The sequence below is a fragment of the Mastomys coucha genome, unplaced genomic scaffold, assembly GCF_008632895.1.
Source record: "Mastomys coucha isolate ucsf_1 unplaced genomic scaffold, UCSF_Mcou_1 pScaffold14, whole genome shotgun sequence".
NCBI classification, from domain to species: Eukaryota; Metazoa; Chordata; class Mammalia; order Rodentia; family Muridae; genus Mastomys; species Mastomys coucha.
The window spans coordinates 33,922,325-33,939,633 of record NW_022196896.1 but is presented as its reverse complement, the minus strand read 5'-3'; the positions used below and the strand labels follow the sequence as shown (position 1 = coordinate 33,939,633).

Here is a 17,309-nt window from a genome sequence, read left to right as displayed (position 1 = left end):
GGAAACTGGGAATGGAGAAATTTGCATGTAAATAAAGAAAATATCTAAAATAAAAAAAAAAAGAAAAACCCAGTTTTGTTCTTTGTGGGTAATATAGACTTTGTTGAGATGCAGCACATATAGAACAATTATAGTCACAATAACCTTCCTTTGTTGAATGGCAATTATGTACCAGGCACTCTGCCTATTCTCTTTAGCTTTCATAAAAACCAATTTGCAAGTGAACAAAATAAAACAATGTTTAACATCTGAAAAAAGTTTTAAAGTATCAATCTCAGGGTGGTTGTGTGACCTCAAAGAAATTCTTTCCTTCTTAACTCTTCACCATGAAAGCATTAAAACTACAGAAAAGTCAAGGCATCTTATGATGAGTGATAAACAGTTTAATGTGGTATTAATAGTTTCCAACATTTTGATTTTTACAAATGGTTAATGTCTTTCCAGTTTAGTATTGTTTGGAGGCTATAAATATTTTCTGGTATTGAGTATAATATACTAGGAAGAGCAGCTGGATGTTATTGTAAAGAACTTTTTACATGTGAAGCGACCCCATTAAGCTATTTGAGGACCACATGTTTCCTTCCTGACTTCTTTACCTTATCTATGTCCCCATGTACATATAGGGACCTCAGAGTCACATAGTCACTTCCACTCATTCTTGGTACATGCCCTTGGCCTCTACTTTTAGGCAGGAATGTTGATTTTAATCACTTACTTTGTCCATCCTTGTGATCTTAGATGACCCTTTTCTAGATAGGGACCATTAACATGCTGGTAACTTCACTGGCCCCACTGACCTGCCTGAGGACTATGTGCCTGGCTTCTACTTTCTTTTCTGCCCTCTATTTTAGGTAGGGATCTTCCACTTGTAGTACCTACTCCACAAATTCCCTTGACCTGAAATGAAGTTCTAAACCTTTCACAGTATCCTGAAAATTAGTTGTGAGACTATTCTAACATTGCAGAAGGTCTGCTCTTGGGATTAGAAACTTCACTTGGCTCAAGCTGAGCTATGACTCCTACTAGTATCCTATTTGAACATTAGCACTGACTTGTCCCAAGGCACCAGAAAACTGAGCTTTAAGCAACCCCTTGACAAAGCAGAGAAATTTCCACTCCAAGAAATGCTACCAATGACCTAGCTCCAGATACCTTTGTTCTTTTGAAAAATATAAATGTAAGTAATTAAGACAATAAATTACTGCCAAAATCTTATGGTAATGTTTTCTAAAGAAAGTAAGTGATTTAGATGATGTATAAGACAGTGGTTTCAAGATAACAGTAATAAATATTATCAAAAAACTCAATGAGTACATCAGTAAATGTTAGAATGAAGACCACAAAACATAAGCAGTTGAATGAAATAATGAAAAAAAAATCAAGTTTTACAAACATGGAATGTAATAGAGATGGAATCCCCAAAGAAAATCCAAAATAAAATAAAATGCAAAATGAAAACTTTAGAAATTCAAACAAAACTTAGAAGAAAACTTCTCCAGACGATTGTATGAAGTGGAAGAGAGACTATCAGGTTGTATAGACAAACTAGAGAAACTGGATTACTACGTCAAAAGAAAAAAAAAAGTCAAATTTGAGAAAACCAAAGAAGAATATCCTGGAAATTATAAGTGTTCAAACCTATAAAGTAGGTACAGAATAGAGACCCATGTCACAGGCATAAACAATATTTTCAACAAAACTATAGAAGTAAACCACCCTAATTGAAAGAAAGAGCTGCCCATCAAAGTACAAAATGCATACAGAACACTAAATAGTCAGGCCCCTAAAAGAATAAAAAACAAATACAAAACAAAAAAAATAGTATAAGTGCTAAGTTTACAAAACAAAGGAAGGATATTGAAAGCTACAAAAAGAAAAAAAAAATAAAAGCAGGCCCATTCAAATAACAGCTGATTTATTTTACAAAAGATTTATCTAAAAAATTATTTGTAGATTTATCTCCAAAAGCCAGAATAGCTTGACACAATTTTCTATAAATTAAGAAAACCACGGATGCCGGCCCAGACTGGCACCCAGCAGACTTTTAGTAGTAATAGAAGAAGAAAGGAGAATTTTTGTAATAAAAAGAGATTTATGGAATTTATGGCCACTGACCCTCCACTACAAAGGATATTGGAAGGAAAAATTTGGCCTTAGGAGATTATGAATGCAAGGAAACAATATATAATTGTTGAACATTGAATCAAAAGTTCTAAGAAAACAACACAAAAGCAATAATGTGACAGAAATTAATACATTTTGTTCAACACTAGTTTTTAATATTAATGGTTTTAACCAATAAAGAGAAGCAGACTAAATGATTGAATTCTAAGAACCACACCTCATTTCAGTGACAGACACTACCTTGAAGTAGGAAGGTATTTCAATAAAATGGATCTAAGACACAAGCATACGTGGCCATTGTTATATCTGCCAAGTCAAAATGAGAAAAGATAAGGAGGAGCACTTTATACACACTAAAAAGAAAAACCGCTAACAGTATATTAAAATACTAAATATATATCTATATGCAAGATTACATTCTTTCATAATAGAAAAACTATTGAACTTAAAGCCACAGATTGACCCTAGAAGAATCATAATGGATGCTTTCCATACCCCATTCTCATTAAAACCAGAAACTCTAGAGTTTAGGGATATCATAAGTTTCATGACTAAGGTATACAGAACATTAATTATACCAGCATCCCAGGGAATTTCTTCAAAATAGATCACATATTAGGACATACAAAATGTTTCAACTAATATAGGAAAAGTGAAATTCTGTCCTGCCTTCTATCTGCCCACCATGGTGTAAAACCATGATGATGAGTATGATCATCAATAGAAACCATAGAAAGCAACAAAATATAGAAACTAAGCAATATACCCCTGAATAACTGGAAGAACAGAGAAATCAAAAGGAAACTTAGAGAATTTCTAGAATTGAATGAAAAAGAAATTACAACAAACTAAAATCTATGAGACAAATGAAGGCAGCCTTAAGAGGAAGAGTTTAGAGCACAATAAACCTATATAAATACCAAAAGATATTAAATTAATAACTTAATTATCCACATGGAGGCTTTAGAAAAATCAGAATAACACCCCTCCTCAAGTAGACAGGAAGAGATAGTTGGAATCAGAGATGTAATTAATGAAATAAGACTAACAAAACAAAAAACAAACAAACAAAAAACCCCACATACTATCAATGAAATGGTATTGGTTCATTGAAAATACTAAGAAAATCGACTAATTGACAAAATTAATTAAAAGTTTACCCAGATTAATAAAGTTAGAATCCAAAGGAGTTATCACAACATATAGTGAGGAAACAGATATATAAGGACAAGAAAGAAATCTATGTACCAACAAATGTGAAAATCTAGGGAAAAGGATGAATCTCTAGATATACACAATTCTCTAGATATATACAATTTAATAATGCTAAATCAAGGTGAAGTATATAATTTAAATAGACCCCTAACACCTTAATATATAGAAGTAGTAATTAAAAATTTCCCAAATATTGGGCGTAGTGTTCACACCTTTAATTCCTGTACTCAGGAAGCAAAGGCAGGCGCATCTCTGTGGATGAGAGGCTACTTTCATACACATAGGGACAGGAAGCCTACAGTCAACACTGTACCAAACAGAGAGAAAACTCAAAGCATTTATACTAAATCAGAAACATGACAAGTACGACCAGTCTCCTCACATCATAGGGGAATAAAAGATTTGTACAGTGTCTTTTACCTAAGACACTTAATTTAAAAAGGTACTAGAAGATGGAATTAATGGATTAATGTGAAAATGATAATGCTATCCAAAGCAATATTTAGATTATAAGTAACACACATCAAAATTTCAATGCAATTCTTTACAAGAATTGACAAAATAATCTTAAATATCATATGAATAAACAAGAGACCCAGGACAACTACAATGATCTTTAAATATGAAAAAAGGTGGTGGAGCTATCAACACCCTCATTTCAAGATATATTATAGAAATATAGTAATATAAAACAAGTTAGTCCTAGAATAAAAACCAGATTCATTATTATTGGTATAGAATTAAAGACTCAGATATCAGTTCATATACCTGTACCCACCTGATTTTTTAAAAAAATACATTTTATTTATTTATGGTGTGTGTGTGTGTGTGTGTGTGTGTGTGTGTGTGTTTGCATACCATGGCCTGTGTAGAGAGGTCAGAGAACAACTTGTGTGAGTTGGTTCTCTCCTACCATTTGGGTTTGGGGCATCAAAATCAGTTCATTAGGTTTGTCACAATGTGCTCTGTCCACTGTATTATCAGAGCAGCCAAAGTCACTGAACTTTTCACAAAGTAGTCTACAAAATATATAGGAGAAAAGACACCATCTGTAATAAATTGTGCTTGTCCAATTGGATGACTATATGTATATGCATATATAGAAGTAGTAATAAAAATATACATGTCCCTCACCTTATGCAAACAATTCCAAATGGGTCAAGAACCTTAGTATAAGACTCAACCCCCTAAATTTGATAGAGGAGAAAGTAGGGAAGGGCTTTATGGACAAGATCCTGATAACAATGGGAATTAAGACCAAAAATTAATAAATGGGATAACAGGAAACAAAAGCTTCTATAAAAAAAAAAAACAAAGTATCATTCAAGTGAAGAGGGAACCAACAGAATGATAAAAGGTGTTTATTAGCTATGCATCTGAGAGAGCATTAGTATCTTGAACATATAAAGAACTAAAAACAAATACTAAACATCAAGACAACCCATTAAAAATGAACATTGAGTTATTAGTGGATATTAGCCAAAAAAAAAAAAAGTACAGAATACTCAAGATACAGCCCACAGAACTCAAAAAGGTCAACAAGATGAAGTGCCCAAGTGAGGATGCCTCAGGCCCACTTGAGAGAGAAGAAAGCAATCACAAGTGGGGAGGAAGGAAGGGACCTAGGAGGGAAAGTGAAGGGGGTGGGGGTCGAAGAGGGAAACCTAATCTGGTATTGGGTGAGAGAAAAGGACTGAATCTCTGAGGGCCAGCAGAAAGAATGGAAGCATGCAACCTTTGGAGGTAGGAGGTTGGGGGTACCCTTGAGAGTGCATCAGAGACCTGGGAGGTGAGAGACTCTCAGGACTCAAAGGGAGGGACCTTAGATGAAATGCTGAGAGTAGGGAGAGGGAACTTATAGAGCCCACCTCCAGCAGGAAGACAGGGCATCAAGTGAGGGATGGGGTTGCCATCCCACAGTCACATCTCTGACCCTTAATTGTTCATGTCTGAAAGAACTAAAGGGATGGAAATGGAGAGAAGCTTGAAGAAAAGAAGGTCCAGCGACAAGCCCAAAGTGGGATCAAGCTCAAGGGGAGGTCCCAAGACCTGACACTGTTACTGAGGCTAAAGAGCAGTCACAAAAAGAGACCTATCATGACTGCCCTCTGAAAGACCCTACAACTGAAAGATTCAGATGCAGATATTTGCACCCAACCAAATAGACAGAACCTGCTGACCCTGTGTTGGAGGGAGAAACTGAGGAGGAGGGTGATCCTGTAAGAGGACCAGCGATCTCAATTAATCTGGACTCCAGAGATCTCTCAAACATGGGACCAGCAAACAGACAGCATACACCAGCTGATATGAGGCCCCAAACACACATACTGTAGAGGACTGCTGGATCTGTGTTCATTCAGAGATGATGCACCTAACCCTCAAGAGACTGGAGGCCCCAGGGAATTTAGAGGTCTGATAGGGTGGGAGGTCAGGGCATCCACATAAAGACGGGGTGGTGATGAGATGTGGGATGTGGAGTAGTATGAGGGTAGATGTGGGGGAGGGGTGAGGAATGGAATATGGAGTGTAAAAAATAATCCTGGGCAGATGTCATACAGACCCTACAAGAACACAAAAGCCAACCCAGACTACTATATCCAGCAAAACTCTCAATTACGTTAGATGAAGAAAATAAGATATTCCATGACAAAACAAAATTTATACAATATCTTTTCACAAATCCAGCCCTACAAAGGATACTAGATGGAAAACATCAACATAAGGAGCAAAATTACACCCTAGAAGAAGCAAGAAAGTAATCTTTCAACAAATCCACACAAACCTAATTCTACCTCTTACAACAAAAACAACAGGAAGTGACAATTACTTTTTCTTAGTATCTTTATATGAAAGTTAATATTAGCAACATATCCTAATCGATTGAAATCTAATAATATGAGGAATTAGAAATTTTTTGATTGTCATCCAATGGTCTCTCTAATTTGGTAATTGGAGAAATAGGTCCAATATTGTACAATCTATATATACTTTCAGCTTGTTTGTGACAGTGTCTTGCTGTGTACAACATAAGGGTCTTGAGCTCTTGCTTCTCCAATCTCAGCCTCTCTATTAGTAGTATTGTTCATTTTATGTTTTTACACTCTATTATGGTTTTCAGAACAGCTTATATATTTTAAAAGTATTTATATACCCAAAAGAAACATAGACAATTAACTAGGGAGGTTACTTGTAAGAGAACTACAAAGAATGAGACTGAATGCTTTGCTTGATGTTTGTAACTCTTGTATCTAGTTTGAAGAAGAGGACTTTATAAGTTACTCTTTCTCTGAGATGAATGCTTTTCCAAATTATCACAGCTAATGAAACAAATTCTTACCCTCACCTAATGTCTGTGCCACTCTCCAAGCAGAACCATTGTTCATTGAAACAGTTGGTGAATGACTTTATGGATAGACCATCTTTTTACCTACACCATTTCTTAAATGAATGTAACCTGTTCTCTGTGTGCTGAGAATAAAGTCACTCACTCAAGTCAAATAGCTTTGACCATAGCAGGAAGTCTGTATCCAAAAATCGTGCCTACAATTTATTTCTTGGTGCAGCAGAACTACCAACTCTCAGCTTAGCTACGATGGAGGTAAAATACTTTGGTGATGTGAGGGTCATTGAAGTACAGCCTTATTACATTGAAATCCAATATCTAAAAATTGTTCTTATTTTGGGCTTGTACCACAGTAAGATTTTAAAGTCTACTAAATACAAAACAAACAAACAAAAAGACTATATATTTATGTTCACTTAAGAAAATACTGCTAGTGATGTGTTATTTTGAAATTTACAGTTAATATGTTTGGAGTTATTTAAAATTTATATTGAGAAAAATGTATTTTCACTATTGCTGTAGACAAGCATCTACATAAGACTTTAAATTGATTGTTGTTTTATATCAAAAACTTTTATAATACTTATTTTATTGTTATAATATTTTATAAATTTTAAGGAATATGACAAAAAAGATATTGTAAATATTGAAGGGGGGTCTCTGGGAAGAGTTGGGGTACAAAAGGGAAACAAGAATGTGATTTAATCCTATTTACTTACAATAAGTTATTAAATGTTAACAAATTCAGATAAATTGAAAACATGTAACTTTTCTCATCATAATGCAATAAAAGTTAAAAATAAAAGTAAAAATAATGAACATCGAAGCAAACAGAGTTCTCAAAAGATGAAATACAAATGGCTGAGAAACATTCAAAGAAGATTTAACATCCTTAGTTATAATGGAAATGCAAATTATAATTACTTTGAGATTTTCTATTATTCCAATAAAAATGATTAAGATGAAAAACCGGAAAGGATAACAAATGGTTGGCATGGTGTGAGGAAAGGTAAACACCCATTCCCTGCTGGTGGGACTGTAAAGTGGTTCAGCCTCTGAAAATCCACACCAGGTATGGGGAAACCTGCCTTTGAGTTGTTTGTCAGTGGTGTCTAAACAAATTCCAAAATGATGTGATTCTATCCTCCTTGCCCTTGGTTGCTTCCCAGAACTCGGAGGTAATACCATATTGTTGAAGACATCACACACATTAGACACAGGGTTTGAAGAGAGAGAGAGAGTTAGAACTGACTTAGAAGCCTTCCAATTTTGGAATGGAATCTGTTCTTAAGCCAATTCTTCTCTTTGACTGATTGGAATAAAAGCAGCTCCTCATCTTCCAATTTCCTGGCAAGTTTGAGTATAATTTTATTTGGATTTACATTTCAATTGCATTTGCAATGACCCTGTTTCTAAATAAAGTCATTTTTACAAGTACCAAGGATAAGGAGCCAAGAATATTTTTTGTTTAAGATTCAACTTGCTATTTAGGAACTGTTGATAAGATTCACTTCAAACTTTGGCCTTTGTGAATGAAACTGTTAGGAAAATTTATGGAAAAGTACAATCTATTTTTTTGGGTAAGTCACCAGAATTGTGTGGTCTCCTACCCCCCTTTGCTTGGGAGCGACTTGGTTTCTGTATGCAGCCCCGACAGGCTGGAAGCTGGGGCTGGACACCCGCTGTGTGGAACACTGACTGCTGCTCCTTAGATCAAAGACTGAGCAGGTCTCATGTTTATGTTAAAAGTTCACCCGATCTTCCTTTCAAGATCCTCCTCAGGTCTGGTGTTTATGGACTTTCTCGTGTTGATGTTATATGGCTTGGTATCAGGTTGCTTTTGGTTTCAATATTGCCTCTGATTATTTAAACTGAGTGTTCCAGTAAATACACACACCTCTCTTGATACAGCTACCTGGTGTCTGTGTGTTTATTTCTCTCTTACCCGCTTGTGTTTACAGGTACCCCACAAATAATCTCAGTCCGGGAACACCCAACAGAATGGAGGGTCCGCCAGCCGGCCGGACCTACTACAGAATTGCATGGATGTATTTTATATTTGTTTAACCTTGTAATAAACTGTTTCTAAACTATGGAGTTGTTTCCTGGTGCATCATGTTGGCATATTGAGTTTCTCTCCTCCATTCTAGGTTGCTTTCCCTTTCCTGCTGTTCCTGCTGTTTAAAGCACTGCTGTACCTCCCTGTGGCTTTCATTTGCATATCACAAATGAGTAGTGATGCAGGGTAGATATTTATGTATTCTTTTATACTGTTCATGTTATGAATTATATTGATCAATTTCAGAAAATTAAAAAAACTTATTCCTGGCATAAGCTTGAAGGTTAAGTTGTCTTCCTAATATTCCTGTCTAGTTTTCTGATTTTTGTAAAGCTAGTATGAATTTCATGTTTTATAAGTGATCATTTTCATTATGACACTTTTGCATATATTTTGCTATATTTGATATTCTAATACTACTTTCCTTTCTAGTTTTTGTATCAGAGTAGTGTGCTTATATAATGATTTTTGAATCTATTTTGAAAGGTTGTGTAGAATTGATATTATTTTTACTGAATGGAAGGAACTTCCCAGTGAACCATTTGGTCCCCTTTTTTGATACAAGTTTTATATTATTGATGCCTATAGTATAGGTGTATATTTCTAAAGATGGAATTAGGTGTTTTATTAATTTTGTATATAGAATGTTTTAGGATTTTATCGAGGTATCTACCCACATCTGCATTCTGCTTTATTCTAATCTAATTATTCACCTTTTCAACAGACTCTTTATCTTTGGACCCTATGAGTTATATGAATATGAGAGCGTATTTCTATTTTTTAGTTTACATTCTTTCTCCCTTCTTTATGGAAAAGATGGGTTATATATACCTTGGATACTTGAAGCCTTCTGTTTGCTCATCTCTGAGTTTCCAGTCTGTAAAGATGATAGATAGCTTTTGTATTTTTCTTTTCTTTTTATTAATGTGGGGTGCATGCCTTCTGTGGCTTCTTTGTTGTTCTCTTTAATTTTTTATTTCATTCACTTGTCTGTGACTGGTCTTGCTTTACCACAATCCTATAATAAGAAAGTGTTACATTACTTTTCCTGTATTTTGGTATGTGTTTTTATGTAGACTACGAGCAAATTAAGAATAAAGATATTTTTTCTGTCCTAACTCCTCCACCCTAGACACTGGATTTCTAGCAATCACTCAATGATTTATGGAGGTATAGCTATCTTTAATAAACAGATATCACATTTCATTTTTTAAACATCTGTTTTTATTCTTTGCATCTTAATGGTTGGGAATGTGATTTCTTTCCCTATTGATTTGGCCCACGTACATCTAGCAGTCAATTCTCTGAGACTCTTCTTGCATTGCAGTGGTTGAAAAGCACAGTTGCACTTTACTCCCTCAAACACCAGCATCCTTGCAATCTACCAGCAACAGCTAGCATCCTCCAGCTCTAATTTCTTGACATTTAACTATTTCTACTCTTGTTATCATCTACTAATTAAAGAAATTATTTTTAACAAAAGGAGCATCACCGAGATCATATTGTACACTGGTGTGGCTTTTTAACCTGTGCTGGACAAGTAAAGTAAAATTTTGAGTTTTAAAGTAGAGTTTCACAAATATAGCATTTATTTGACATAGTACTAGAATTTAAATCAATAATTTGATTATTTATTATAATGATCAAGTGTAAAATATATTTTACTTCAAATTAGGAACAAAAAATTTGCAGCTTAATGAATAGAAACTTATATAACTCTCTGTTTCTGAATTTATTATTTTTCTTTTGTAAAATTGTAAGTGTGCTCTCTAATTTCTCACTGATTAATATATTGGTTACATGTCAGATGTTTAAGCTCCAAAACACGTGGTAAAATTAAAATGAAACTGTAGTAAGATACTGTGACCTTTTTATATTCACAACGAGTCATTTATTTACCTTTATTATATTCACAGTGAGTCGTTTATTTTACAGCACCACTTTTGCATGCTGCTGATTCACATTGTTTTCTTTGTTGTGGGGCTCAGTGTTATCTGTTAATCTGGACAGTTAAAATAATGGATGCAAGATGTCTCAAGTTCTTTCTGACTATTTTTGAGCATCCATATATAAAAATATTTAATTCTGGACATACATATTTTATCAAAATATTGGAAGTTTCATGTAAGTGTTATAGTTACTCGCGGGGTTCAGGCATGACCAACAATAAGAAATCAATGCTCTCTACCCTTATTTTGAAATTTACTCTGTGAAATATTTTCAATCTCAAGTAGTTTTGGCAATTAACCTAAGAATTTATAGAACCAAATTTGAAACCTAGGGTTATGACATGTTTCCAGATGACTTGAAAAGAGTTTTTGTTTGTTTTGTTTGTTTGTTTTTGAGACAGGGTTTCTCTGTGTAGCCCTGGCTGTCCTGGAACTTACTCTGTAGACCAGGCTGGCCTTGAACTCAGAAATCCACCCGCCTCTGCCTCCCAAGTGCTGGAATTGAAGGTGTGCACCACCACCGCCCAGCTGAAAAGAGTTCATTTTTATCTGCCTTGAACCTGTCTTTATAATGGCCTGCAATAACATTGTGTGTCATTTGTGCTTCTGCAGGTGGAAACTGGAAAGTTTCAGTAACTACGAGTGACTTTTCAAATGCAGGGACCAGCTCACAGATTTATATTGTGTTGTATGGACACTGTAGGAGTTCAGCACCTATATATCTTTATGGAAGAGATGGGACTCGGTTTCAGGATGGGCATGAAGACAACTTCACTGTAAGTCCTAAAGTATAGGTAAAACTCATTAATGAAATGATACAGTTGGTGGGAGATTTGGAATAATTATAGCTGGTCATTTTTGCTCTTCCAATTAAACACCATAAATCTTGTAGAAGATCAGTTAAATTCATGGCTGTCTTGGTTCTAGCAGATTTACAAGTAAATCCACCACATGGGAAGAAACAATAGCTAGAGAGAAATACTTTAGGTTTAGTAGTTTTTGTTTCTATATTATTGATTGTCATCAGAAAGAGTTTATATTATTCTGCCTCTTTAGATAAGGTTCAAAGTTAAGGTAAATTATTAACTAATTAATGATGACAAAAAGTTGTTGTTCTTATATTTTACATTTTATCTTTTGTCAGGTTATCAGGTCATTGTTAGGTATACTATGATCAGAATCCAGAAAGTAGGAAATCTGAAGCAGGGCCACCTAATGCCATGTTGTTAGACAGCAGTTAGAAATACCAGAAGGTAAAGGAAAACTTGCAATGAACCAAACATTATCAGAAGTTCCCAGGGACTTCATCATTTTTATGTAGACATATAAGTTTGTATTATATCTGGTGAAAAAAATAAAATCTCAGTCAGAATAGGGTAAGTCTTTTAAATATTTTCATATTCATAGGACATTCACCTTGATATAATCTTCAGAATTTTGTTTACTATAACTATTTATTTCACCTATATTGTTTTACAGGAATCACTGAAGTATTTGGGAGAATTATTATCATTATAAACTATCTTTTCATATGTTTAATATCAATCAGGAGATTTTTTCTTGTGTTTCTGGTGAGTTTAAGTATTCGAAAAATAAAGTCTTAGCCACACCAGGCTGGGAGTCAGATGGCCAATTTCACGTTCTTTTCTGTACTTCGTTTTAGTATCACAGCATCGCCTTCTAGTGCATCTCTGTCCCTTTGTGTCAGCCCCAGAATCCCCTTCTAGTGCATCTCTGTCCCTTTGTGTCAGCCCCAGAATCCCCTTCTAGTGCATCTCTGTTCCTTTGTGTCAGCCCCAGCTGCCTAGAACACTTTTTATGTGAGACATTCATTGGCCACACTCAGTAGTGACTCAGGTGGGTAGCACATACAGTGCTTCCTATCTTCCACTATGATCTCTCTATTCTCAGCTTCAGACTGGTAGTAGTACCTGCTTACGGGTACACCTTCTCCCACCTCCACTCCATTCACTGGAGACTCCAACTCTTGGTTCAGACTCAGGGTCCTCCAGGCCTTGCATCCCTGTCTCTTCAAATTATCCTTTGCCTTACTGCAATCTGTAGATTCTTTTCCCCACTGTACCTCTAACTTCCTGAATACCCTGCCTCTTCATGTGGACAGGATACCCTCGACTCTTTCACAATGTGACACTTAGTTTCTCCCCTAGTCCACTTCTATACTCTCTGCTACCAAATAACCTGCAGAAGCCCTCTCTACCAAGTAACCCATAGCCACCAGAATTTCTTAAGCTCCAGAGAAGGCAACAGAAACCAAGGAAAGGAATGCTTACCTAACAAAACCAAGACCAGATATGGTCAACCAGAATCAGCTCAAGAATGCCCACACCAGATGCCTAGACACTAGAACACAACTGTAAAGATTAACAGCTAACACCATGTGCCTCCACCAGGACCCAGTAACCCTACTACACCAGGCCCTGAGAAGTACCATATAGTTGAAGCACAAGATAAGAAACTTAAAATAGCAATTATGACAGTTTCAGAACCTTAAAGAAGATATAAATAAGGAAGACTGTGAGAACACTAATGGAAATGAAAAGCAATTCAAGACTAGAAAATAGAAACAGGATCACTGTAGAAAACCCAAACTAAAATAGAACTGAAAATGAAAAATTTAGGATATCAAACAAAACCTTCAGTGGTAAGCCTCATCAACACAGTATAAGACATGGAGGAGACGGTCTCTGGCATTGAAGACAAGGAGAAGAAATGGACAAACCAGTTAGAGACAATGTGAAATCTAAAAACAAACAAACAAACAAAAAACAAAAACAAAACACAAAAGCAACATACAAGTATCAAACATCCAGAAAATCTGAGACATCATGAAAACATAAATAAGTAAAAGAAATAGAGGAAGGAGAAAAAAACTAGAATAAAGGTAGAGAAGATATTTTCAAAAAGCATATAGAGGAAAATTTTCCAATCCTAAACAAAGAGGTACCTAAAAAGGTGCAAGAAGCATACTGAACACCGAATAGACATAATAAGAAAAGAAATTTCCCATGGCACATAGGAATAAAAGCAATAAGTATGAGAACAAAAAATATTAAAGCTACCTGGAAAAAAGACTAAGTAATGTGTAAAGACAGCCCCATTTAAAAGCATCTGATTTCTCAGTGGATCCCCTAAAAACCAGAAGGTCCTCTTCTATACACTCTAAGAGATCACAAATGCCATCCCAGATTATTAATCACAATATACAAACAAAGAGAAATATGCCACAATAAAACAATATTTAAGTAGTATCTATCCACAAATGCAGCACTACAAAAGGCACTAGAAGGAAAATTTCAGTCTGAAGAGGTTAACCACATCCAAGAAGACACAAGAAATAAATAATCCTAAAACCGTAAATCAAAAGAAGAAAACACCCATAGTGTAACAACAAAAATAATAGGAATCAGTAAATGCTGCTATAAATACTGATAGTTATCAGTATTAATGGTATTTCCTCAATTAAATGACACAGGAAAACACGTTTGATTGAAAAGAGGATCCATGTTTCTGCTAAATCCAAAAAACATGCTATTCTATCAAGGATAGACATCACCACAGGTTAAAAGGATTGAAGCAGATATTCTAAACAAATGAACCCAACAAGCAAGCTAGTATAGGCATTTTCATATCTGGCAAAATAGGCTTCAAACCCAAACTAACCTGAAGAAATAGAAGAGACATTACATACTTATCAAAGAAGGAATCAATCTGAACAATAGTGTAATTCTAAACGTTATACAGCAAACATATGAACACCCAAGTTTGTGGAAGATATACTAGTACAGTTAAAAATCACATATTGACTTACATACACTGGTAGTGGGAGACATCAATACCTCGCTCTCACCAAAGACAGGTCATTTAGACAAAAACTAAATTGAAATACTAATGAACTGAAGGATGCCCTAAATCAGATGGTCCTTGCCGGGATTTACAAAGCATTTCACATACATTTGAAAGAATATGTCTTCTTCTCAGAACTCGTGGAACTTTCTCCAAAGTTGATCACATAATTAGACAAAAGCAAGTCTCAACATATATACGACAATTGAAATAACACCAGTATCTTACCTGACTACCATAGATTAAAGCTAGGAATACACAACAGAGACAGCTGAAAGCTTTCAAACTTATGGAAAGTTAACAAATCACAACTGAATAAAAATAAATATTGCAGAAATTGAGAAGGAAATTAAAACCTTTTCCAAATTAATTTAAATGAAAATATAATAACCCAAACATATGTGATTCAATGAAGGCAATACTAAGAGGCAAGTTCATAGTATCAAGTGCCTGCATAAAAAAACAAAAAATGAACCAATTAACCAATAAACAGACAAACAAGAAACTGGAGCATGAACTCAGAGCCTGTGGCAGCATGAAGTGGGGTGGCCTGGGGCTGTACTAGATGGGTTCCTAAGACTGAGAGAAAAAGTAGACACATGCTCTGATCATTAACACTGAAGCTTTCTCCAATTAATAACCCTGTATGAATGGAAAGTTAGCTTTCTCTAAGGAAGTCTCACTGGGGAAACCAATTACTCTTATGGGTACCCCTCATGCTCAACAAAAGATGGCCAAGACCAAACAAACTCAGTGAACTCAGCGGCATCTTTGGATGTTCCATCTATTAATTTTGTGCCAGACATCTTTTCCCCTTAGAGATGGTTTGCTCGTGTGTTGTAGCTTCCAGTTTTGTGTTTTCATGAACTTTCTCTGTGTGTGAATTTGTGTCTGTATATCTATGCGTTTCTCCTGCCTTTTATTTGGTTGTTTTCATTCTGTTTGTTGGCTTAGTTCTATTCCAGTTTGTTTTATTTTATTTTATTATTATTTCTTGGGTAATTGTTTGTTTTCTATCAAGAGATAGAAAGGGTATGGATCTGTAGGGGAAGGGAGGTGGGGAGGAACTTGTAGAGGTTGAGAGAGGGGAAACCATAATCAAAATGTATTTTATTAAAAAATTTTTTCAATAAAAGAAAAAAGTGGAAAGCTCTCATAGCAATCTAACTGCTCACCTAAAAGCCCTAAAACAAGAAAGAAGAAATAAAATACAAAAAGAGTAACTGTAAGAAGTAAAGTCATGGCTGAAATCAATTATTGAGAAAGAAGCAAACAAGCCAAAAACAATTGAAAGAATCAATGAGGTTGACAAAGCCTTAGTCAAATATAAAGAGGAGACATACATGAATAAAACTAGAGCTGAAAAGGTGGACTTCCCAACAGACATTAAGAATATTTAGTGAGTTATATGGAGATACTTTAAAAATCTGTGCTCCCCTAAACTGAAAAATCTAAAAAGAATGGTTAGATTTCTTGATATATATGACTTATCAAACATACCAAAGTTAAAGCAAGATTAAATAAACAACCTAAGAGACCCCTAACAACTAAGGATTAAAAGTCTCCCAACCAAAAAATTCCCAGTGCCAGATTAATTCAGTGCAGAATTCTACCTACCCTTTAAAGAATGAATGCAAATACTCCCAATATTATTCTACAAATTAGAAACTTAAGAACATTTTCTAATTCCTTTTATGAAGTCACTATTACACTGATACCTAAACCACACACAGATTCAACAAAGAAAGAAAATACAGACAAACTTCCATTATGAGAATATTTAGCAGCTCTCAATAAAATAGTTACCAACCAAGTCCAATAACAAATCAAAAAGATTATCTACTATGATCAAGTAGATTGTATCCTAGAGATGCAGGGATGGTTCAACATATGTAAATATATTAAGGCAACATACCACGCAAGTTAAATAAAAGAGAAAAAACACATGATCTCAATTAGATGCATAAAAGTACTCTGACAGAGTCTAAAATACATTCATAATCAAAGTCCTGTAGAGAATACAAATACACGGGACATGCCTGAACATGATAAACATAATAATCAGAAAGCTCCTAGACAGCATCATCCTAAATGCAGAAAAACTCAAAGCATTTCCACTAAATTTAGGAACAATACAGGGAAGTTGATTCTCTCCATACCTATTCAACAGAGTACTTGAAGTCTTATCTAGTAAAATAAGACAACTGAAGGAGGTTAAGGGGACACAAATAGGAAAGAAAGTTTTTAAAGTATCTTTATTTGTAGATGATAGGATTTTATACACAAGTAACCCAAAAATACTCCACCAAAAACTTCTACAGTAAAGTAATGGTATACAAAATTTATACACAAGAAAATTATAGCCTTCCTCTTTATAAACGATAAATGGATTAAGAAAGAATTCTGGTTCTGAGACTGGAGCAGCCAGACAGGAGGCACAGGCCCCATGAGTCCCAGGGGAGCCGCAGGGCGGCAAGGACAGGATCCTCTCAGCTTCCAAGTGACAGAGGAGGATCAGCTTCCTTCTCTGCCCCTTCCCTGCAAGTGGAGGGCCTACCTCCAGGGAACTCCTTAAGCCGGAGACTTGGACAAGAGCCGCAATTTTCTCTCTGGTAAGTTTCTGAGACCGGAGCAGCCAGCCAGGAGGCACAGGTCTCACGAGTACCAGGGGACTTGCAGGGCAGCAAGGACAGGACAAGCTCTAGTCAGAGACACTAAGAACATCTAACACCAAAAAGCAAGAGATGGTGAAAGG

At 35.3% G+C, this 17,309-nt stretch overlaps 1 protein-coding gene across 2 annotated transcripts in view; it reads left to right on the top strand.

Annotated features, from left to right (window-relative positions):
• Nucleotides 1–17,309, top strand: part of Rp1 (RP1 axonemal microtubule associated) — a 247,560-nt gene that overhangs the window by 72,780 nt on the left and 157,471 nt on the right. Inside the window, exon 3 of one of the 2 annotated variants that reach the window (XM_031366740.1) lies at nt 11,303–11,466. The exons of the other annotated variant lie outside the window; for it this stretch is intronic. Within the exon in view, the coding sequence (XP_031222600.1) occupies nt 11,303–11,466 (164 nt within the window). The remainder of the gene's footprint in view (nt 1–11,302; nt 11,467–17,309) is intronic. 2 annotated transcript variants of the gene reach the window in all.